At 39.4% G+C, this 23976-nt stretch overlaps 1 protein-coding gene across 1 annotated transcript in view; it reads right to left on the bottom strand.

Moving 5' to 3' along the window:
- Window positions 1–23976, bottom strand: part of SCFD2 (sec1 family domain containing 2) — a 175260-nt gene that overhangs the window by 92813 nt on the left and 58471 nt on the right. The window contains exon 5 of the mRNA XM_042871809.1: window positions 9790–10039. Coding sequence (XP_042727743.1) covers window positions 9790–10039 — 250 coding nt within the window. The remainder of the gene's footprint in view (window positions 1–9789; window positions 10040–23976) is intronic.

The following is a 23976-nucleotide window of genomic DNA, read 5'->3' as shown; positions in this document are numbered from 1 at the left end:
AAAGGATATCCAGGAAAGAATGGGAAAAAAAAAATCTTTAGGCTCTGATCTGTAAACTTTCCTGCCTCACCAGACCACAGTCCCCGCATCTCCAAAACAGAGCAGGAGGGTCACAGCAAAATGTAACTTGACCTACACTTCAACTATCAGAGGTGGCTTTTATTCAACTATAAAATTTATAATTAAACAAGAACAAATAGGGAGAAAGGGAATACGAGAGCACATTTTGCGTGTTGATTTAAAATACAAGACCACGACAGATCTGTCTCTAAGGTTTATAGCAAGGGCTGACTACCTAAGAAGAGATTTGTGAAAAAGCCTTCATTTAAACAAGATCACACTTTTAAAGTTCTGCTGCACATGGCAATATTTAGATGCTATTGAAACCAAAACAGCAGAGCACTAACAACTCCTCTAAGGATGGTTTTAAATGGCAAAGCTCTATTAGTAAGGTTGACAGATCAATGAAAGTGTTTAATCCTGTCTATCCACTTACATCTGTCTTGATCTATAGATCACAACAGCTTGATCTGTTCCTTAAGCTTCTCCTCAGAACTGCTCTAAGCAGGAGGAGCACTGGCTGCTTTCACACTGATTTGTGTAGATGAAGAGCCTGACCTTTCATTATAGTACATGTGAAAGCAAATTATCTTGATTATACTGAGAAAATGAACATATAACCTCCAGAGCCAAAAGCCTGAAATGAAGAGGGGAAAAGCAGAGCATGCAATAGTGAGGTGCATGGGCAAGTGATGCATATTTAAGCCATACATTGTTGAGTATTTATTAAATTCTATAACTTCTTCTAAATGTGATTTTTATTTGCCTTATTTGATTCTGATGTTGGAATGCTAAGAAAACCAACATAGCAAACATTTTGAAAAAAAAAAAAAAGAAAAAAGAAAAGACATACCAATTATTCAAGAGTTTTCTTTGGGTTCCCACTGTGATAATATACAGCTTTATGATTTCACCTTAAAGGTGTGCTTAACTCCTTGAAATACCCTATTTCAGCATATTGAATCATGCTTAAAACACACATAGACTGCTATCATGAAGGTTGATTACTCAAAATTCTAAGGACAGAATTCAACCCAGTAAAACATGGAAAGCATGAGAGAGTAACAGCCACCAATGAGCTGGCAAAAACAACTACAAATATCTGAAGCTGGAAGTTATTACTCCTTGCCCCAGCAAAGGCAGCGCTGCCTGTCCTTGTGTGTTGCCAAAGGGGCAGCTTCAAGGAATCACCAACCCACGAATTGCTCAGAATGGGTGTGTCAGACTGAGCACATAACATGGTATTTAAAATAAATGCCAAATTGACAAAAACTGTAACAGGATACTTAGAAAGCACCACAAGAAAGCACCAAGAGGTAACAAAGTAAAATTTTACAGCCAGTGTAAGCGATTGAACATTTGCGTCTCCAGCAAAACATTTGTGTCTGTTCACTTTGTGTCATATGGGTGGTGAGCACAAACAAGCCTTTTCTTTATTTCTTTCTTTTAAAAATGTAATCTGATGGTTATTCAGTACTTCATCATTTCTTGTTTGCCAGGCTGGGCGTGCTCTGCAAAACAGCAGGAATTTACACATAATTTTACAATATGCCAAAACTTGAATGTTTTGCAAGGAAGTGACTTGCATGGAAAGATGAAATTAAGAATTTCACTTTGCCATGTACAAAGAAGAGCACCTTTTAGAAAGTTTCCTAATTCTAAAGCAGCTTCTGTTTTCATTTTATGCTTAAAGCAAAGAGACATTCAATCTTAGGAGCATCCTTCAAATACTATTGCACTTGCATGCTGAAAAATACCACAAATCATTAATGAAAACTGCACCATATCAGTTTCCTGTTTCAGTTGGCTGTCTTGCTAAGTTGGCAAGAAGTCAGAGGCCTGCAGAGCTGCAGGCATATGTCTCATGTTAAAAAAGAAAAAAAAGACTTCGTGTTATAAACACTTCAATGAAAATTACTATCCAGTTTGGAGCCAACTGAGCCAGGTGCTGAAGACAAAATAAACAGGCAACATATGAAAGCTTAAAAAGAATAAAAAGAAAAGAAACAAAGAAAAAGAAAAAAAAGAAACAAAGAAAACAAAGAAAAAGAAGAAGAAAAAGAAGGAAAAAAGAAGAAAAAAGTAAAAGAAAATTTTTAAAAAATGAAAAAAAAAATGAGGGAAAGAGGAAAAGAGAAAAAGGAAAAAAGGGAAAAAAAGGGAAAAAAAGGAAAAAAGCTCAGCCATTGAGCTTCCATTGGGATGGTCTTCTATCATGCATTTTAATGTACGCTGTGAAATGCAACCAAAATATCCCTGCATTTGTACAAAGCAGCCTGGTATCATAACAACTACGCAGTACAGATTTTTAACACTGATTTTTAAGATACGCCTGATTTTTTTAAGACATGCAAAATACATATATATGTATATGTTACGATTATGTCTGGAAATCAGTTTTTCTCCCAAACAGCTTACCAGAAACCCTCTGTGTCACTTGCTTACACAGTGGGGAATGCTCCAGCACCAAGGCTGTGTCATCTCCTCCCACAATTCCAGAGACAGCACAGACCCCTGAGCATCCCATCAGATTTAGGGACCTACAAGCTCTCTGCCAAGAAATGAGCCAGGAATCCACCCAAGCAGCAAAGCCTAGAGTCTGCAACAGCTGGTTATGGCTGGCTTGTCACCCTTGGGTTTTGTGCAGAAATGGAAAGAAGGCTTTAAAAAGGTCACAGCAAAAAGTTACAGAGGTCTTGGAGAGTTCAAGGGTCTTCAGCAGAAAATCATTTTGATGTTTGTGTAAATGAGGTACCACATCATGTATATACAATATTGTTTTTTCCCTTTGCTCTGTTATCACGAAGCAAAGAACCAAGATGTCCAAGCAGTGGAAACATCTCCAGGTTAGACTGCACGAGTTCTCATGTAGCTCTGATCATGCAGACAGACAGCAGCATTCCTTGTGTTTTTCTGGTGCTCCTGGAAGGACAAACATTAGTCGTCCTCCAGGGCTTGTGCTTTGCAAATACTTTCCACTGGATCACGGCCAAAAAGCACCAAGAAAATAACACAGATACTAGGAGGCTGTCTTCATGCTTCGTGTTACACAGAGCCCCTTCCAGCTAGAGGGAGGGCTGTTTCTGCTGTCTAAAGAATCAGCCGGGACAACAGGAAAAAAACATCCTGAGCAACAAACTCTCATTTTCAAACTGGGGAGCAAGTGATTTGGGATTCATTTGACTATAGTTATAATCTCAGCACAGGCAGGATAAAACTATATAGCTACAGCAGCAGAGCATACGTGAGGTCATTCAGTAAAGCCAGCAGGAAACACTCCTCTAGGAGTGCCTGGTCTGGGACATGGCCATTCTTCCCTGGTGGGATAGAGGCAGACCCTGAAGAACACAGCTTGGACTCCATACAGCAGCAGCCTAACCTGTAGGAAGGGTTCTTTGCCATTTAAGTGGAGTGCAAAGCTGCTGTGCAGGAAAATGGCCCCTTAGTGTCGGGGATGAGAAGAAGCTATTAAGTATTTCAAAGAGTAGCTTGTCGATCCATTCAAAATGTTCAGCAATTCAATGTCGTCGAGGCATCCACCCCATCCTCTGTAACCCCCTCTATGAACTTCTAACATAAACAGTTTAGTTTATAGCCCCTAGCTGTGGTGGGGAACTGATCCCTATCTGCTGACCCTGCTGCAGGCAGCCTCCCCCCACACAGGGAAGCAGGAGCCATCCTGGCACCAGCCCAGTGCCCCACACAGGCTGCAGGGCTGCCCTGCAGGACCCAGCACCAGCACCCTACTCCTATCTTCTGCACAGTCAGCACAAATACAGAGATCCTGAAGTACGAACAGGCAAAATGAGAGCTCAAGAAGGCCTGGAAGACAGCGTAGCTTAAGACTCCCATAAATTTTCAACATAAAGAGCTGAGTAACTTTGAATTTCTTGCATTACGCTCCTTTGAAAATTCAGAAAGGACTCTTTTTCATTTAGATCTTTCTGGTTTTTTTCCTTAAGTCCCAACAAAAATTTGTTAGCAGCTTTATTTTGCTTTGGATAAATAGGGTCCAGTTATATTTTATATTTCTCAATAAATACCTATTGTACATACAAATACTAGATTAATTCTCCTCTAATTTGTCTGCACATTGCTGTTAAGAATGTGTTTAGATTTTAAGAATGTGAAAAAAAAAAAGGTCTCCCAGTAAGATGGATTAAATTCTCAATTAAGAGAAGGGGCAAATTGAGACAAAATAGCAAAATGAAAAAAAGACTGATTTTATTTATTTATTTTTTTTTTTCATAATCACTACCTCTTTTACTGATTCTGCTGTGAAACCCATGGATTATTCAGAAATAAGCTATAATACAAGGCTGCGATAGGACTAGCCTGAACCAGTGGACATTTTTATCTGTGTCACAGAAATACTCTTGATAAAAGCCATTATTTTGAAACCAAGAAGAAATTCAAATCATAGAGATGCTGCTCTTGGATCTGACTGTAGTGGTAGTTTCAGGGTATTTTCCTGAACTGCAAGGGATCAGTAGCAATAATTGAGCCACATCACTGATGTGAAAAAAGAAAAAGGCTTGCTGTGTCCCGAGAGGGGGATTCAATCACAACTGGAAGAGCTGCATTCAAAGGAACAAAGGAACAAAACAACAAAGGAAATACTTTTGTAGCTACCTGCCCACCAGAGAACCAGGTTTGGGAAATTGTTTCAAAACAGCAGCAAAGCCAAGGATGTGGCTGAACAAAAGCAAACATTCCTGTTTTCTCCTTTTCTAGTAATAGACATGCTTGCTGCAAGAACAGTACTGATTTTTGCATTTGCTCGGAGTATGAGGCAATGGTACCTTCAGGTAGCCTACTTAGAGAAGCAGAATACTCCAGCTGGACTGGACCAGCTGAAAAAATACATTTTTGATTGTGTCATGGCTCTGTCAGTATGACTTCTGTATGTGTTTCGAGGGTACAAAGCTCTACGTAGATATTTACAAGACCACATAAATGGATTAGATGATAAAATAAATAGGATATTTTACAACTTACTTTTTTTTTTTTTTTTTATAATGACTGCCAATAAGACCCCCCAAAAACGCGCCTAGAACCAACATTCTGTTGAAAAGCATCATTATCCATTATGTTTTGGTCTATTCTGTTTCCCCTCCAATTTGTAACATTCTGCTGGAAACAGTGATGAAGAACATATGTCTGTGGTAAATTGCACCCATGAGAAATCTTGGAACTGTTACATTCAGTGTTGTTACCCAAGGCAGTAAGATAGTCTGCCACAAGATGTATTATTTAACAACGCTGTCAAACACAACACCACCAACATATTTTTATGTTATTATGCATGCAAAAAGTACCATCTTCTTAGGTCTTGTTGGGTCACTAATGTGTTGCATTTTGATTTTAATTAACAGTTACAAGATACAATTAGTGCTTCAGAGAAGTAAGGTGTTATATAAATGCAAAACGTAGTTGCAGTGCATACATTTCAGAAAACATATGTTCAGGCAAGGGTAAGGCTGAAAAGCCTAACACTAGAAAGCCAGGAAATGGCAAGTGCTTATGCATCTTTCACAATATAAGCTTACGCAAGTGCAGCATCTTAGCGTGTTCTCAGGAGTGCTGCAATAACCTGGGCTGCCTTAGGGAAATCTGGTGCGTCCAGCTAGTCATACAGACAGATATCTCTGAGAATCCCTTTCTTTCCCACTGCTGCAGATATTAACTCAGTTACATTAACACAGACAGTACAAACAGTCCTGTGTGCAGTGCCGAGCAACATCTTTTGGGGCAGTGGCTCCAGCTCTGCGAGGCAGTCACATCGCTGAACATTTCCTAAGAGCATAAGCTCAGGCAAGCTGAGTAAGTTCGTACTTAGCAAGTATAACAGAAATGTAAGATACCTCAAGTATGCCCAACTACTATTTTGACTGATGGCTTGACCTCAAAACCTTAATAAACTATAAAAACAAACAACATTTAATTATTTTTCTAGTGAATCCGAAGGATCAACAAAAGAAAATATAGATGTGCATATGTCAAAATTGCACACCTACTACGCTTTGCAAAAAGAAGGAAAGCAAAAGGCTAAGGCTGCAGTGCAGAGCCACTACTGAGATGTGGCTTTTAATTTCAGCTTAAATTGACCAAGTATCAGAAAGCAGAATAACTGAAGCTGTATTTCTCTGGTTCTCCATGGTATTCAGTCCATTCAGGCTCATAGAAAATACACTGTGTAATCATGAAACTGAGAACACCACACAGGAGTCAAATTATGGTTGCATGGGAAATGAAGTTACTGGCATTTCTCAACTCCGAAGTGCTTGACTTTGCAGCCTAAATAGTACTACTTTTGTATGCCTTTCTAAATGCAAAAATGATTTTTGCTATCTGTCATTACAACAAAAAATGTCCAATCATACATCATTAGTGGTGCTTGAAACTTAAACCTGCAGCTTTGCTTTCCTTTGAGCTACTCAGTGAGAGCAGCTGTGCTGCAGAGAACAGAGCCAGTGTTGAAGAACTGCAGGCTCACTTGGGAACCTGAAGCTGACAAGTAATTCAACTGCACACATCTTGTATCTACTCAGTACCCTGGCTTCGTTTTCTGGCCTGACAGTCCAGTTTAACATTCTTCCCTTATTTATCTTGATGGAACTCTTGCTGTGTTCTACTCATGGATGAGAGATTGCAGGAATTAGTGAAATTGATTTTGGTCCAATTCACCCATTCACTTCAGTGACCATTTTAAGAGCAACAATGGTTTACTTTTGTTTCTGACTTTAAATAAAATGCTGGGAGAACACTGTTATGTCCAGAACACAAACAATCCAGATCTGCAACTGCAGCTGACTTGCAGAGCTGGACTGAATTTATGAAAATGGCCCAACTTGTGGCTGCTAACAGGAACGTTTGGGTGTGTAGTTCATAGCATGTTTAAGACTGCTCATGTTTCCTCAGACAGTCTTCTCAATTACTCTGTTCAGCAAATACAGCAATTTACAAATTCAGCAAATTCCACCACAACTAAGAAAACAAGCTATTGGATGAAAAAAGGCTTGAAAACTACAGAAGGCATATTCCTGGAAATTCCATTTCATAGCTCCCTATCAGGACAATCCTTATTTTTTGTCATAACAACAGGTTTTAATTATATATTTTTTTCCTTTATGCATAAGTCAAAAGAACTGTCACACTAAATCAGATGTAAAAACAAAGAATGCTGTTATAACAAGGAAGTATGCAAGCAAGGAGTAATACCATCACCCACTTGTACAAAAAGCACAGACATGGTTTTCCTAAACACAGAAATAGAAATGAAAAACTGCAAGGACCTGGTTCTGTGGTAGAAAGTTAAGTTTGTAACGTACCAATGACATGCTTTGTCTAAAACCATCCACAAATCAAGATTCCATAGTGGACCTGGCTGAAATGGAGTTAAATTTCTTGTCAGCAGCCCCTATGGTGCCATGTTTTGGATTTGTGGTTGAAACAGTATTGATAACACATGAATGTTCTGGCTGTTGCTGAAGTGTTTGCATAGTGTCAAGGCTTTCTCTTTTTTCCCCACTCTTGCTCCCCAGCAAGTAGGCTGGAGTGGTCAAAAGGCTAAGAAGGAATGCAGCTGTCTCAGGTGGCCTGAGCTGGCCAAAGGGATATTTTGTACCACATAATATCATGTTAAACAATAAAAACCAGGGAAAGAAGACAATGACAGGGTTTTGGCCATAGGAAACTGAGTGGGCATCAGTCTGCCTGTGGGAAGTAGTGAGTAATCACCTTTGCTTCACTTGTTGCTTTTCCTTTCTTTCCTTCACCTATTGAACTGTCTTTTTCTTGACCAGCAAGTTTTCTTGGTTTTGTTCTTCCTGTTTTCTCATGCCATATAGCATGAGGGCAAGAGGAGAAAGAGTGAGAGGTTGAGTGGATGCATGATTGCTGACTGGGGTCAGCTTACCACGAATACTTAAAAAATATATATACATATATATATATAATACATATATATATTTTAATCTATTTTCAAATGTTTAAACTTTCCAAAGCAGTCCATACAAATCATAGGCCTGATAACTCAGATGCCTCAATTAACAAAACAAATACTTAGCATAAGGATAAATGCTTTGCTTCACACAATGTGTTTCTAACAGTTAGACAGTTATGTAAAAACAGATAATTAATTTTAGTCCATAAAACAAAGAATTTTTGCACTGAAACATTCATTCACGTGTTTCTTTTCTTGGAAGCTGAGCAAAAGCTAGATATTTAAATTTTTACTCAGGAAATAATCACACTGGAAACCTAGCACAAAAGCATATTCATAAAATACTAGAATTATTATAGATTATGTAACATAACACAAGCACAATGTGTATTTTTATCCCCATCTGTGCTTGCAGCTACATAAGCTGATAAACTGAGACTACCAGGGAGAGCAACAAGGGAAGCCTCTATGTAGACAGAGATGTGGCTTCACTTTGGTACTTGACAGAAGTTCTTGAATTTCACATCTTCTTCCACTTTTCTTAGGTACAACAAACAGAAACTTACAAACGGTGATTAAAAACACAGAGGATTACAGGGAAAAGGGTAAAATATGAAGAGAAACTTTTCAGAATGAGGGGTAGGACTGCACCACATCCTGTAGAAAACACTGCTGAAGTTGCAACTGAAACACCCTGTAGTGGATAAGGTGTGCAGTCCATACTGAAAACCAGAAGAATGAAAGTCAACAGAAAGCATGAAATACTGCCAGGCACAAACACAGACTGCAGGCATTGTGGCGAGGAGTATTAAAACATTAAAACAATGCAAATATGTCTGAAATGCCCATTCTTCAGTAAGAATCTTCTAATAATTACAGTATTTTACACATAAAGCAACAGCAGATCAGTCAGAACACATCTGCACTCTGAAGCAGAATTGTTCTCTGGGAATATCAGCAGAATAACCAACAGCAAAATAATCCCAACACCCTTGAGATTCCTCACTTGAACAAATTCTTGGCAAAGGCTTTCAATTATAAGCTCCATACAACATTTTGATTTATATTTGCATGCTCCCTATCTCAAAGGTGACCTGGTCAATGACCAGCTCACTATTAGTAAACACTGAGAAAAATGACAGCAGGAAGTAGAAATCTCTTCCGCTACTCAGATATGCCACGCTCAAACCACAGGTCATTCATTTAAATGATTTTTGTAAATATTATTTTTTTATTATTTTTTTTTTTTTACATGTGACATTGACAGCAAGAGGTCAAAGCTTTTCTACCCTATGAGTGCTCACCTAAGAAAAGGCTTACTGTGCTATTTTTAAAGGCTAATGTTCATGTTGTTTCAGCAAAAAGCTTAATGTTGGTTTTAGACACATTTCTTCTTTTGTGCCAGACAGACCAGCTCCTAGCATTCACAAAACAACTGTGGTTCACTGAATATGTTTCCAGAATTAATTTTGACTTCCCAGGGTCAACTTTACACTGATCAATGAAAGAAACTGTGGAAAAGATTACCTTAGAAAAACATACAAACCTAGCCAATCTCTAACAAAAAGAATAACTTGGAGCTTTCATTGGACTCAGCACTATTCAAGCACTGCCTGTCAGTATTTGGCATATATGAACATCAGAGATGGAAAAAATCTACAGGAAATCTTCATGCTGACTCACATACTCTCTGCACCACAGGCAAGTCAAACTGCTTTTACACACTCCTCCTAGTTCCCACGTTCAACACCATCCCAATCCTCACCACACAAGCAGAATCTTACCTGTTATTTTCTGCAACAAAGGAGACAGCTCTGGTTCATCACAAATTGCCTTGACTAGAGCCTTCTTCACTTCTTCCTCAGCTTTGTCCAGCTCTTCTCCATTTTTTATTTCTCCAACCACAGAATACATGTACACCAACAAGACAAAGAAGTCCTCACAGGTATAATCATCTTGCATCCTCTCACTGTAAGACTTGATCATTGGCAGTAACTGGTTCAACACGCTGGGCATTTCTGACTCTCCAATAGTCTGCAATACAGAAGGAAGACTATGTCAGATTGACCCTATAGGTCTTACCAGTTAGCACTGGACATACCAGTACCTGCATTTACAGGAGTTTTATTTCTGCAGTGATTCAGGGTAGAAGGGGAATCTAAAAACATTGGGACTCCTCAGTCTGGCAAGGAGAAGAGTGAATGGGGGTACTACTGAAGCTTACAAAATGACAGAGGTGGTGAATAAGCTCACTGTAGAACCACTGCTCAACACATGCTGCACTACAGAACCAATAGAGGATGTTGAGGAGACCAAGTCAACAGGTTCAAAAAGGAACTGGACAAATTCCCAAATGATAGACCTAAAGATGTACATTGAAAGGACTGGTGAGGGATGCATTCTCCAACATCCCTAGTATACGAGATGTGGATTCTGGGAAAGTACGAGAACAGTCAGCAGAAAGAGCCCAGATTTCTTCTGCGTATTCCCTAAGTAGCACTGGTTTTAGCTGCCACTAAACTAACCAGCCTAGAAGGACCAGTATCATTCAGAGGAAGAGACACAGGGATGAGGCATCCAGCTCACTCATGGTACTGCTACTATTGCTGTGGTGCCTTGCAGGCAGAGGACGTCAGAACTAGGTCTCAGTGCTCGGTCTGCAACATGAACTCAAACTATCTGCTATTTCAAGGAGGATTGCTTTAGCAGACAATTTTTACTGTCTACACAAAAATAATGTCATTTAAACGACAAGAGGGAATGCTGCTTAGACACAGAGCTAATATCAACAGCTATTCAGGATTAGGCCCACCTGTGCAGCAATAATCTGTGTCCTGAATATATTTTCAGGAAGTCCCTAGACATATTACACAGCTTTTTTCCCCAGTGGACTCCTGTCTCATGCAGTACACAGAGTAGGCAGTGTTTATTTAATGAAATATTGTTCAATATTTGCACTCTCACTTGTCACCATATGGTCCCCTGACTTATCACTGCTCAGGCAGAAAACTGATCAGTTTCCTACAAGTTTTTTCTTTGTCACTCACAATCGCAGCATCTTAGCACTTTAGAAGCCTTTAAAGATTAGATCTCCTCCACATACCGATAAGAGAACTGGAACACCAGCCTTTTCAGAATGGATTAAATTGGCAAAAGCCCAAAGTTGAACACTTCTTCCAAATCCTGGGTATCCTCCTTGGCCCTGACTTTGTACTGGAACAGGGAGTTCAAAGCCCTGCTCTCATTGACTTCAATGGCTAGCGGGAACTCTCAGCACATCTGCAAATCTGACCCTGTGCTTTCAGGTCAAAAACCCAGAAAATCAGGAACAGACAAAACCACCTGTGAAGCGTGTGGTTTGAGTGACCAGCGTGGCTTCTTATGACAGCAGTGAGGACAGTCTTCCTGCAGGGCAGTGATCACCAGCCTTGTGTGTGCTCGTTCCTCCTTCACAGCACCCTTGACAGTTTCTGCTGCTGTTGCAGGGGTTCCTTCCCACTGAAAAAACACTCTTTGCAATGTAGGTCAGGTTCATTCCCACAGCACTTCCATGCTGTGAAGTCATAAAGGTAAAAGTCACCTTTTTGGTGGAAAGGGAGAGCAAGAGGCTAAGAAGTTGTCATTAAGTGATTGTGAGGAGACAAAGGCTGGCACCGAGAAAAGGATGAGAAATTTGAGTATCTTGGCATTTCCTCAGGAATTGAAATTTTCTCTTGCATCTTCTCAGCTCTGTAGGAGGAAGAAGATTTGTAGAGCTTTTCCGTGGCTGTAAAATGGAGACTTTGGATACAAATCCCATGAAGTACAACTCTGACATCTACAATACTTAAGACAGGGCTGGGGTTTACACACACTGTGCAGGTCTCTGCCATTCACAGTCATGCAGTGTTTACTACCAGCGACCTGCCATCCTTGCTGCACATATACGAACAACCACATATAAAATGTCCACTTTCTGCAATGAGCTGGCTTGCAGCTTGTCAGTGGGATCAGATAAGAAGCAGGGTCAGTGCACGGTGAGCAGGAGGAGCACACTGCTGTTGCTTGGGAAGGGAGATGTGGGAGGAGAGCAGCATGGTCCCCACACAGCAGTGAGCAGTCTGCAATGCCACCCTCCACACTCTGCCCTTCATCCTACAGTCAGCAAACAGCTCCATAGAAAATATGTGGGTCAATTCAAGCTTAAAGGGAAACACTGAATATCCTATAGCCCACATAATCAAGTCTGCAAACATTTTTTTTTTGGTTGTTACTGCAGTAACTTTAGACAGTTTGGTCATGACAATAGGCACCACAGCCAATAATATTTAAATAAATTCACAAAAAGCAAAACCAAAAAATAATCAAACAATGAACAACAGAAAGAGGTACAGCTTTATACAATAAGAAAGTCATGCAATCACAGTTAACTGCATTACTTTACTTCTGAACTGGTCAAGGATTTCACACCTGGCTTTGAGCACACGAATGGGAAGTTTTGTCCCCAGTGTGTTCTATGACATTCTTCAGGGGTTCCTGGTTTTGATTGTATTTTATTTTAGAACAAAGAATCTTTGAATTGCAGAAGACCAACAGGCATCTCATTAGCTAATTTTTCTACGCTGATCCATTACACATTCAACCACAAGAAAGCAGGAATTAAGTTCTGAAAAAAGTTTTTTGCAGCTGGTGTTATAGGAAGCACCACTTTTGAAGGGCTTTGAGCCCCACCCAGTTCCTGACACAGATGCAAGTTTTGGCATGGGCCCACCTTTCAAGGGATTTTAGTGTCCCTTGTTACTCTTGTATTTAAATAAACACCTTAAATAAAATATTTCTAACAACTCACATGCTAAACCTAACGAGTAAGTGCAACTTTGGACTTGAAACACTAAATTGCAAAACTCCTGTAGTCATAAGCATTTGGGAATGAAAATGGAACATTTAAGAAATATAGGAGGGTTTGATCCCACGCGAGTGTCTGGGCAGTTACACACACAGCAAATGCTAGCTGTGCTTGCCTCGATGGCCGTGTTATAGCTCTGCTTTGCTTGGATGATCATTTTGTTGTTGCTGGTGCTGGGCTCTCACATGCTGGCAGCAGGGCCACCCTAAAGTCAAGGCAAGAAACATCCCAACATTTCTGATGTTTTAATTCAGAATTACCTGCACTCTTTTTGAAAAGTGATATGTTTGAATACATGAATTCTCAGCTGTATGCTCACATGATGAATTTCAGATCATATAGATGTTAAAATGGGAGAAGACAAAACTTCAAGGAATTCAGAGTTATGCAACTACTGGGAAGGAAGCCACTCAGAACAAAAAACAAGCCCAACCACTCCTAAATATTCAAGAACTGAAGATTAACCTACATCTGGAGTTATTTGGAATAGATGACAAACTTCAATTACAATAACCTATATTCACCTTTAAGTAGCAGCGAGCCCTGTGACACGAACCACTGAACACCATCAAATGGCACATCATCTGCTCCCTCTCTCCTTCTTCAACACATAAACCTTCTACTGTACCCCATTTCTAAATATTTCCTAGCATACCACAATACCAAAGGTGAGTTCTTGCAAAGGATATGCTGTCCTCAACGCACAAATTATCCAAATGCTTGGAGCATTGAGAAGGTACGCAGCCACACAAGCCAGACACCAACAGCTCCTGCTTCAAGACCTGGTAGCTCCTGCAAGTGCACGTGTTCAGCATCTCAGGAAAACTTTCAAACATACATCATAAAAAAAGATTTCTGTCTAAACTTCCAGGATGATTTACTGAAGTAAAGGCTAAAACTCAACAACTTAAAGCAACAATTGCCACCTTTTATCTTCAAAGTAAAAATGAAAGAAAAAGAAATTAAAAAGCTATAATAAGCCATTAACTTCAGAATATACATAGGGTCTTTCTGGGGTATGAACTTCTTTGGAATGTTTTTCCCTTATCTCTTGGGAAATGGTGCTGCAGAGAACTTCAAATACGACTGCCAAGTTTAGAGGCTGTTTTGTATGAACAGGCCAGTTGGATTGGAGCACATATGAAAAAAGGGACATACAACTTCGCCACAGAGCACAGCTCCACAGGGAGCTGAGAAATGTGCCTCAAACAAAACCCACTAGCAGACTGTCATTATCTGGCCACCTCTGATGATTTAGGAGCTCCCTGCACCATGGAACCATCAATCAATTACCCTGATTGAACAACCCTAAAACACAACTTTTAAAAATGTAACTACCCATGACCCAAATTTCCTGCTGGTTATGTTGGCCTCAGGTTAGCCCCATTTGTCTATCATCAAGGGAGCCAATAAAAATAATAAAACCAGGTCAAGTCTGAGCTTTCTAAGGGCTGTATGAAAACATTAATGCTGCTTAATTCAGAGCCAACTAAGGCTCAGGCTCTAATGCCTTCTGCTCAGTTGCATTGTTTGGACATTTTAATGCTATAATCATACACTCTTCAAAATCCAGGGAGAGCCTGTGATAGATTTCTGTTGTTTTCCATGTCTGTCCTCCACCCTTCTTACTTATTTACTTTTTAACTTAAGCCATGTAATAATTTACTGTCCCTAAGGGTAAATGAACTGACGTCAATCTGCTGATTTTTGCAAAAGGCTCAGGTTTTGGTAGACGGGAGAATAGTGAAGCAAAAAAAATCTTTTTTCAGTTTTAAATAGTGAACATGGCATTGTGCTTCAAAATTGACATTTGAAATGTGATTTAAAGGATCAACAGGAATTAGGAGGAAGTGTAATAAACTCAGTTTTGCATTTCTATAAAAGGTACTAAGTAAATCCTAAGAATCTAAACCAGTACATATCGTTAGACATCTTCTACACAACAGAAAACAGAGGAGGAGGAAGAGAAGAATGGGGTCAGAGTTTATATGAATTAACACGTGTCCCTGACAAAATTGAGAAGAGAACCAAGGCACCTTAATCCCCTCCCATCCAGCCCACTTTCCCCAACACATCATTAAAAATATAAAGCAAAAATCAACTTCAAGCAAGTGGAATTTATTTTCTTTTAAAATCCAAGAGGAAGGAGGAGATAAATCTTCAGAGACTACTTCATTATGTAAATATTCTAGTGGCTATCAGTTTAGGAAGCAAAACATTTTTAATTCCTTTAGAGGTTGCATGAGTTAACAGAATATTTTGGAATGTGTGCCACAGGGCTTCATAATAGCAAGGGATTTATTGGAGAAAAAAAAAAAAAAAAACAAAGCCCAGCTGTAGTTAAAACCTGAAGAAGAATCAGTGGAAGCTCTTCAGCCCTTGGCTGACTGACTGCCCCATGCTCCTGAATGTCAGCCCTCAGATACCATATTCCAGCTTTGCCACGTGTACAACTGACACTCAACAACAGCTTTTTGAGGGAAGGCTTGGACATTCAACATTACATCCCTACAAGTCCACTCAGATCTCACGCAGATGTCTGACCTATTCAATAAAAGCTGCTTGTATTGATAACTTAGGAAAAGAGGGCTCATAATTTGTGGGGTAAGCAACTTTCTAATGTTGCTGTACCTGACTTGTAATGTTTAATCTGAGTTTGACTTTCTGTATTTCAGGATTCTGGCATGCAGCCCATGCCACCATACCATCCACATGAAAGCAAACTGGAGTGTTTATTCTGGCTACAAAAAGTGCCAATACTACCAAGGGACCACGTGGGTATCAAAAACAGCTCAGATTCTTCAATGAGAAGAGCTCTCTGGAGCAGTAATCAGCAAAAAGCAGAGAGGCTGCCAAGCTAAGGAAGAGTCATTGGCTTCAGTGCTCTGCTGGCCTTAAGTCAGAAGCTGATGTTCTGCTGCTCGCCACTGTGTGCTATTTGAGTACATCATGTTCTGGTTTGATTGCACACAATTCCTTATATTGATGAGAAGATGTCTGTATTCTCTAATCCCATATAAAGAATCATTTCATTTATTTCTCTTTCATAAAACGACCAATGGCTGACTGGTGATTTGACACAATATATCAATAAATATGATCTTAGCATGCAAATATTGTTTTGACTTAAATAGGTTTTGTAAAAATGTGTCTTTCCTTTGTCTTCTGTTTAAATATTCCTACAGTATGACAAACAGCCAACCCACAACGTAACACAAAAAATTAAGGTCTCTGAAGCACAGTAAAAAAGCATCAAGAATTTGTCTCCTCTGTCACTTCTCTTAGAGACTTCTCTGCTCCTCAATGAAATGTTTCTACAGAACCAATTCCATTTCCTGTCCCCTCTCCTGCCCTTACCATCCACCCCATGGACTGCTTCAGGACTTATATTCTCAAAACTGCACAGACAATTTCCAGGCAGTTCTTGCAGGTAGAGCCTTGAATTGTAATGTAAACAAATAAAAAGCAAATAAAATAATACCAGTAAGCTTTTGAAAACCTATTTTTAACCTGGCACATACTGCCAAATACACAGATTCAGATTCATTCAATTTGCATGCTCTCCCAATTCTCTTTCATTCTTGTCTTCTACCCACAGCATTCTGTTCCATTTTTGTCTGCTGAAGTGTTTCTGCAACTGTGTTAAAAAAGATTTGGTTTATTGCTTGGCCACAGAAATAGCTACACCATCCATGAAACCTAAGGACTGGATTGCTTCCTCATGCAACAGGGCTGGCTCAAAGCCTTCATGAACTAGTTTCAGTCTGCCAAGAGATAGAAAATTATATAATCACCTGCTCTTTGGATGACTTCTTCAATACACTATCATATTGCCAGACTCTTACTTGGCATTTATCAGTTACTACTATAGATATCAACAATTCTTGGCCAATTTATACCTGTTGAGTGTCTATCTATGATGGGAGTATTTGCTACAAACAGTGATGAGTGAAAGACAAGAAAAAATAATTTACAACATAAAGGTTTTAGAAAGCACTACGTTTACAAGGTCTTCTGGTCAGAGATTTTTTTTACACGTGTCCTGGCTAATTACAGAAGCACACCACTGACACTTAGCAGCTAACATGTGATAACACCACAAATACTTAAAACAAGCTTTTCAATCTGTATGATTTAAAAACAAAACAAACAGGATGAAAAAAGGCTCTGGACAATTCCTTCAGCTAACAACTCATTAGCTCGTGATCATGACCTAAGCAATTGGATTCTGCATATAACCAGAGAAGCGCAATCCACTATTTTTCTTTAACCTAATTTCATCAGGGCATAGAAAAAAAATTGTATTTTGAACACCATCATTTCCTCTTATCACTTTTCCACCTTCCTCTTGTCTTTACTGAGTACCACAGCTGTTTGATAAAAATTTCCCATTTTCAACCGTCTTACACAATCAGTTATTTTTGTTTCTTGCATTACAACAGGCAGATTCAGTAGCTGATTTTCTCAGTCAGAACTGCTGGACATACACAAACATTTTAAGAAAAATCAAACACCACCACAAAAGCTTCAAGTAAATGTGCTGATATCTAATCTTCCACAGTAGAGAAATCACCTCATCCCAAGGAGTTATGCTGTCTGGAGATGTATCACTACATCACAAAGTCCAGTTTTCCTGCCCCTTTTTGGAAACCAGTAGTCTACAGCTGTGTTAAGATATTTTAATGGGTTCATGGGGGCTCAGCAGCAACAGGATGCTGAAAAAAATGATATTTAATAAGTCTGGATTTTATTAGACAAAGCTCTGCAAGTATAAGGACAATTTTACTCAAATCACTGCATGTCTGACATAAGAGACTCATCAAAAGTTTAAAATGGAAAGCTTCCAACCTACTCAGTGAAAAGCTTTTAGCTACAATGGCTTCTACAGACAGGCTCATATAAACATAGAATCATGAATCAGCACAGAGAACACTGTGTCAGAAGAATGAAAAAGCAGTATGTGCCCACTCAAGACAAAATATGCATCAGAGAAAGATGTTGGTGCTATGCATGTGAAGTGCATGAGTGCATTTTTGATGTTGCCTGTTTTTAATAGCCTTGGAATACTGTGAAAAATGTCAGAAGATAGTAGGGGTTCAATGCTGAGAAAAGGACATGAGGATAACATAACATTCTAAGAGGTTAAAGCTCACATCACCCTGGAGGGGAACAATGAGAAAACATTCAGCCAGTACAAAACAAAGGATAAGAATACACAAGGCCTAAAAACAAATAAATGGGGAATAAATCAAGCAAATATAGTGCAACCAAATTGGTTGTTCAGCAGTGTAGAACATATCTGCAAAAGAAGAGGCTACATTCCTGGAAAATGGTTATTGAGAAGGATTTGAGGGATACTTTGGACAGAGAAAAGAACATGAACCCCTAACTCAGGCCACCACTTAGAACTCTTCTGTCTAGGGAAAAAAAAAACCAACAAAAAAAAAAGTGATCCAGCAGATCTGAAAAATCATGAGTGGACTTGAGAAGGCAGATGGGGGCTGACTGCTCAATGTCCCAGCAGAGGAAATAAGGGTCAATAAACAAGAGCCAGTCCAAAATAAGTAAATAAATAAGTAAATAAATAACCAACGAACCAAACAAATAAATAAATTAGATTCAGATAGTTCTTCTGCAATGTGCTAAAATACAGATCTCCCTGCCCAAGGTTGTTGTGCCGCTAAACTCTTATGGCGGTTCAGATGGAATATGGGAAAATTTGTAGAGGGAAAAAAAAAGCACCTCTGTCAAATATTAGTAAATGTACAGAAACTCAAACTCAAAATGGTTGAGCCTTGGAGGATATCATATAATCCTGCTCTCTTTTCTCTATGTCATGTAGGAAGTATGATTAGAAAAAGCAAAGTATCTCAGCTACATCTTCAATTCAGAACTGACATCTGAGCACAAAGCCATAGCAAAAGGACGAATTAAACTACGTATAGCCAGGGGGAGCACAAAAAAGCAAGGGAGCACATTTATTTCAGCACGTAGCATTGTTGGGGCTGATTTTGATAAGTTGTGCCCAGTTCCAGTGTACACATTTCTAAGAAGCCATGGAAAACTAGAGATAATCCTGAGGACAGTTACAGAACAACAGAGGAGTTGTTTCTCCAGAAAGAGAGCTAGCTTATCAAAAGGAGAAGTAATACTTTTCAGTTTGTGTATGATTCTTCAGGCAGAAGAAAATTTCTGAGAACGAGGGAGCTTTTTAGTCAAGAAAGGCACAACACAATCAACAGAAATTGAAGCTATGACTTTTCAATTCTTAAATTTGTGGAGATCCTCTAACAGCATGCATATTTCAGAAAGACTTTGGAGGGTCAAATAACAGAAGACAAGCAGAAAGCACAAACTCTGTGGCCTCACACAATAAAATACATGCATTGAATGCATCTGGTGAATAAACCATAAGCTCCTTGCACAGTACTTAAGCAGTGAAAAAGAATTGTTGGCTGTGAGAGAAAAAATCAGTTTGAAATAGCAGGAAGGATCAGGTAATACATACTAAAATACTGAACATGCTGTGAAGGCTGTCAAAGCAATAAATTATAAAAGGAGACCACTTGACAGTCAAAATAACCCCATCTTATGCCACATCCTTGCCTTCTGAGGCACCTCTTCTCTCTCAGCCCTTTGTTCTTTATATCGTCTTTCACTCCTACTCGGTCTAACTACAGACATTCCAGGAACTCCTCAGGGAAGCCTCAGACTTCTGGTGATGGCCTGTCTGTGGTGGGCACTGGTAGCAGAAGGGAGAAAATAAGACTGCCTGGGACAAAGGTAGTATGGGAGAACAAATCTATTCCAAATAGATGGAAAAGGATTTTGGACTCCATGTTACTGCTTAGGTTCATTTGAAGATCTGTTTCAGATTTCTGTTGGTTGTTTTTGTTTGTGAGCACATTAACTCACCATCTACCTTTTTTTTTCCCCTGTACAAATCCAACCAGCTTCCATCCCTAAATGTTTGATATTAACAGACAAGAAAGATACCTATCATAGCTGCATCAGTGCCTAGTCAATTAGTGCCAAAGCATCACATTAATCACAATTCCATCTACATTAAGATCAAACATATACTTGAAGGCTTTTAGATTAGAGATTATACTATTACATTAAATATTTTAAATAAAGGTACAATTTTGGCCAAAACATGCACCATTTCACAGTATCTCTGGAATCCAACTTTTGGTTGTCAGTTTCAAGGGAAATGGATGTAGATCTCAGCAAAGTAGCATTCTTCCTCTCCATCCCTTTTAATGCGTCCATTTTCTTAATAAATACACCAAGAAACATAGTGAAAATCACCAAAATAAACATACCTGCCAGAAACTGTTGGAATTGACCAAAATTCCAAAATGTTAGGAACTGAAACTCGTCAGGAGTCAAGAAACTTGACGGCGACATAAAACATTAACTTGCCTTCGTTGATCATATGAGCTCATAAGCTGGATTGCATTTTGGAGATAGGAATTAAAGCATCAGCTAAATTCACAGTTTTGTATCGTTTTACAATATTTTACACCTCGGTATGCAGATAGACAAAGAACATATGGTATAAATCACAAAGCAAAATATATAAACATGGAAGATTTTGCATGAGACAACTCCAGTGCTCTGCCCACACATCCCACTCAGTGCACAGGAAGGAGACAGAACAGCAACATGCAGATACAAAGGCAGATTATCAGTCCACTGCAGAGCACCGAGGCTGTTAATCAGTACAGTAAACGTTATCACAATAGAGTACTGACATTTCCAGCCCTTGTACAAGGCCTGCCATGCTTTAAACAGAACTCAGACTTTCACAGTGATTAAAGGCAGATGTCACATGCATGACTAGGTTTTAAACTTATGTGTTCCCCAATCCCCAATTTTTGTGTGTGGAAGGAATCTTTCACTGACAAGACATCTTCACTGGATTATGGCATGGTTTGTACAAAGAAGAACATTTTCTTTCCCTTTTTCAAATTGGGAAAAATGAAACAAACTTAGGGTCCACACAGCTATATCTCTTTTCATTCTACAGAATGTAACAAGTGAAAGACCTAATTCTGTCCAGTTTTCCACTACTATTAATAAGCAGGCAGGTTATAATCATTTGGAGAGCAGTGGATGGCAGAAACAACAGTGACACATCTGAGTACGGGTGTATGTTTTTTTTCCCTTGTACATGTGCAAGAACAGCAGTCATAAAAACCAATGATTATATGTTCAGTATGAAGCATCAAGTGAAATACAGGCATAGACAAAATGGCAATTAGTTTTCTAGTATCATAGAGTTACAATGAAAAAAAATCTAAAATTCCATTATTTTCTTAATCTTCTAATCTCTTCCCAGAAACTTTCTCCTCCCCTAGAGGCTAACAGTTCTATCTTTCCAAGCAAAGTTTAGCTGAACTACACATAAGCTGTATTATCAGTTCCTCAAGCAAGCAGGAGTCCTCAAGGCTGATATTCACACGGACTGCAAGCCTGCAGTTAGGTATGCCTGTGCATGGGTATATGACCTTCTAGCATGCTGGTTATTAGAAAGCATGCCCAGCATTTGCTATTCAATCAGGATGCTCCATCCATTTGGCCCATGTGCTCTCTCCCCAGCTCATTTCTCTGTGAGAAGGCATTGAGATGCTCTCCACTGCCAGCTACAAGAGCTGCATAAACAGTGTTCTGGCTGCAGGACTGGCTCCTGCCACAACTCCTCCCAGTCCATCCCTCCAACACCAGCTGTGAGCAGAAAAGTGAACCCTGCTCTGTCCTCAGTGGGATCTCCCTCCCACTCAGTCGAGTGCCTGAGTCATTGCAACTCCCTCTTGACAGCACATTTGTGCAAAGGGAGCCGACTGGAGCACAAGACATCTGGTCCCAATATTCAAAAACACTTAAATCATGCATGTCATTCCAAACATTTAAGGACTTTAGAAGTTTTTAGTTACTTTTGTATGTGTTTTCTAGTTGTTTCATGCAGGAATTATTTCTTAAGTTTCACCGAGAAGATCTGGGGAAATGCACATTCCACGTCATTTCAACAGGGAAGAAAACAGCCATAAGGATAAAGTCTGCATGTATCCTAAATTATTGTTATATCAACTATTTTTTAAAATTATTTCAGATGAATATCAAGATCTGCTGAGCTGAAACACATCTCAAATTTCAGTAAGTGGTATACATGTGCAATATTAAAAACCAAAACATCTTCAGGACAGCAACGCTCACCTCTATGTACAGCTGCTAGCTTCTTGCTTGTTCTCCACCTATAAGCAGCAATGGCTGCTTCCTCACACCTCATGTGCTTGGACAGGCTGATGCCCAGGGACAAGCAATAACATTCAGTGCATTAAATGATTCCCATGAATGCTGTAGTTACTGTACACCATTTAGTTGAGTATCTTCAGCACTCAGGATGTTTTTCAACAACCAATGCAGGTAAATCTACCTCACTGTCACCATTGCACAAATGCCTTGCAAGAGAGAAAACAAAGCACTTTGATGTAATTTCTATTGATCCCACCTGGAGGCACACACCTCAGTTTGGAGCACTTCCAAGCTTCACTGCACACAGCTCCTCCTCATGCAGAGCAGAAAAATAAAAATTTCTTTTTTGGCAACTGCTGGAAAATTCTTCCCCCTCACAGTACAGAATGCTCCTGGTTCTCTAACAGGCCCTCTTTCAGTCTACTTGTGAGACAAGAGAATCAGACATTCAGGACATAAGTGGTATCCCATATGGAGGCACACAGCAGCGAAAATGAAGAGGCATGAGAAACTATCAACTGAATGAGAGAATCCAGAGGATTTTGGTTATATACTGAAACTCACAAAATACTTTAAGTCATTTGTCTGAGACTTGGATCCTATTTTGGAAGGCAGAATGGTATCACAAAGCTCTTTTAGACACTGTTTATTAACAATAAAATGAAATATGAAAGGCACTTTGTGAAGTCCAGATTTGGACAACTCTTATGACATATACCCTAAATAAACAAAGTAAAATGGTATTACAAGAGCTAGTAATAAAACTGTGCTATTATTAAAAATAAAAATAGATATTTATTGCACTAATGTATGTATATTTAATCCTTCTAAAAATAAATTTTCCAAAATGATGCCATCACACGAAGCTGTTCTCAGATATTATAACATGAGTAGCTGCTCCAACCATCAGCTGGGACCCTCACATCCAAAGCTGTTTTCGCAGTGTTCTTGGAGCAAAACCTCAGCCCTGTGGTTCGGCAGGTCCTCACAATGGCTACAAAACCCATGGAATTTCTGTGCTACTGTTTGAGAACTGCAGAATCCACTGGGAAAGGGGAGGGGAAAAAGAAAATAAATCAGGACACAGCAGTTCCTCGATTTTGGGGGGAGTGATCACAACAGAAAAACTAAACCAGTCTTGGGACAATCTTTTCTCCTGTTTCCAAATAATTTCCCTCTGCTACCTCAGCCGTCGTCACTTTTGCTAGCTCCAAACAAATCACTGGGTGGTGGTCTTGCTGTTCCACCCCAAGCTGTATTTTAATTAGTTGGAGTGCTGAGGAAAGATGATTGTACAAATACTGGCGAATCTTCAAACAAGAATACACGCTGTCCATCCTATTCACGATGAAAAAGCTCTTAAACAGATTTTGATAAAGATTTGCCTCCTGCTTGCAGCCCACATTTGTAATGTTTATATAAGTGCGGGATATAAATCTTCTTCAAATGAACCCCACCATTTTAAACCAGCCTTGTTATAAACTGCCTGTTTCCGCTTTGCCTGCCTAAGCAAGCAGTGCTGGGCCTGCTTGGGATTGACTGGAACTAATTTAATGTGCTCCAGGTTTAATCCCCATCCAACCAGCTTTTACTGGGAGATTTTACACAGAGGACCGCTGCTGAGTTTAACAATGATTCACGTGATAAGTGGGTTTTGATTTGTTTTCTTCCTCATCAGAAAACAAGCAATGGAATCGCCACAAAATCACTTCAGCAGAACGTGACTGAGTAGACAAAAAAAAGAGTTAAACTTTAACACAGAATCCGTGGTAATTCTGGATTTATTCACGTGAATTACCAGTTTTCTTTACTCAAAAGAAAATAACAC

This window comes from Lagopus leucura, unplaced genomic scaffold (genome assembly GCF_019238085.1).
Source record: "Lagopus leucura isolate 7727_CA_CO unplaced genomic scaffold, USGS_WTPT01 Super-Scaffold_100004, whole genome shotgun sequence".
NCBI lineage: Eukaryota > Metazoa > Chordata > Aves > Galliformes > Phasianidae > Lagopus > Lagopus leucura.
This window is presented reverse-complemented; position numbering and strand designations above follow the sequence as displayed.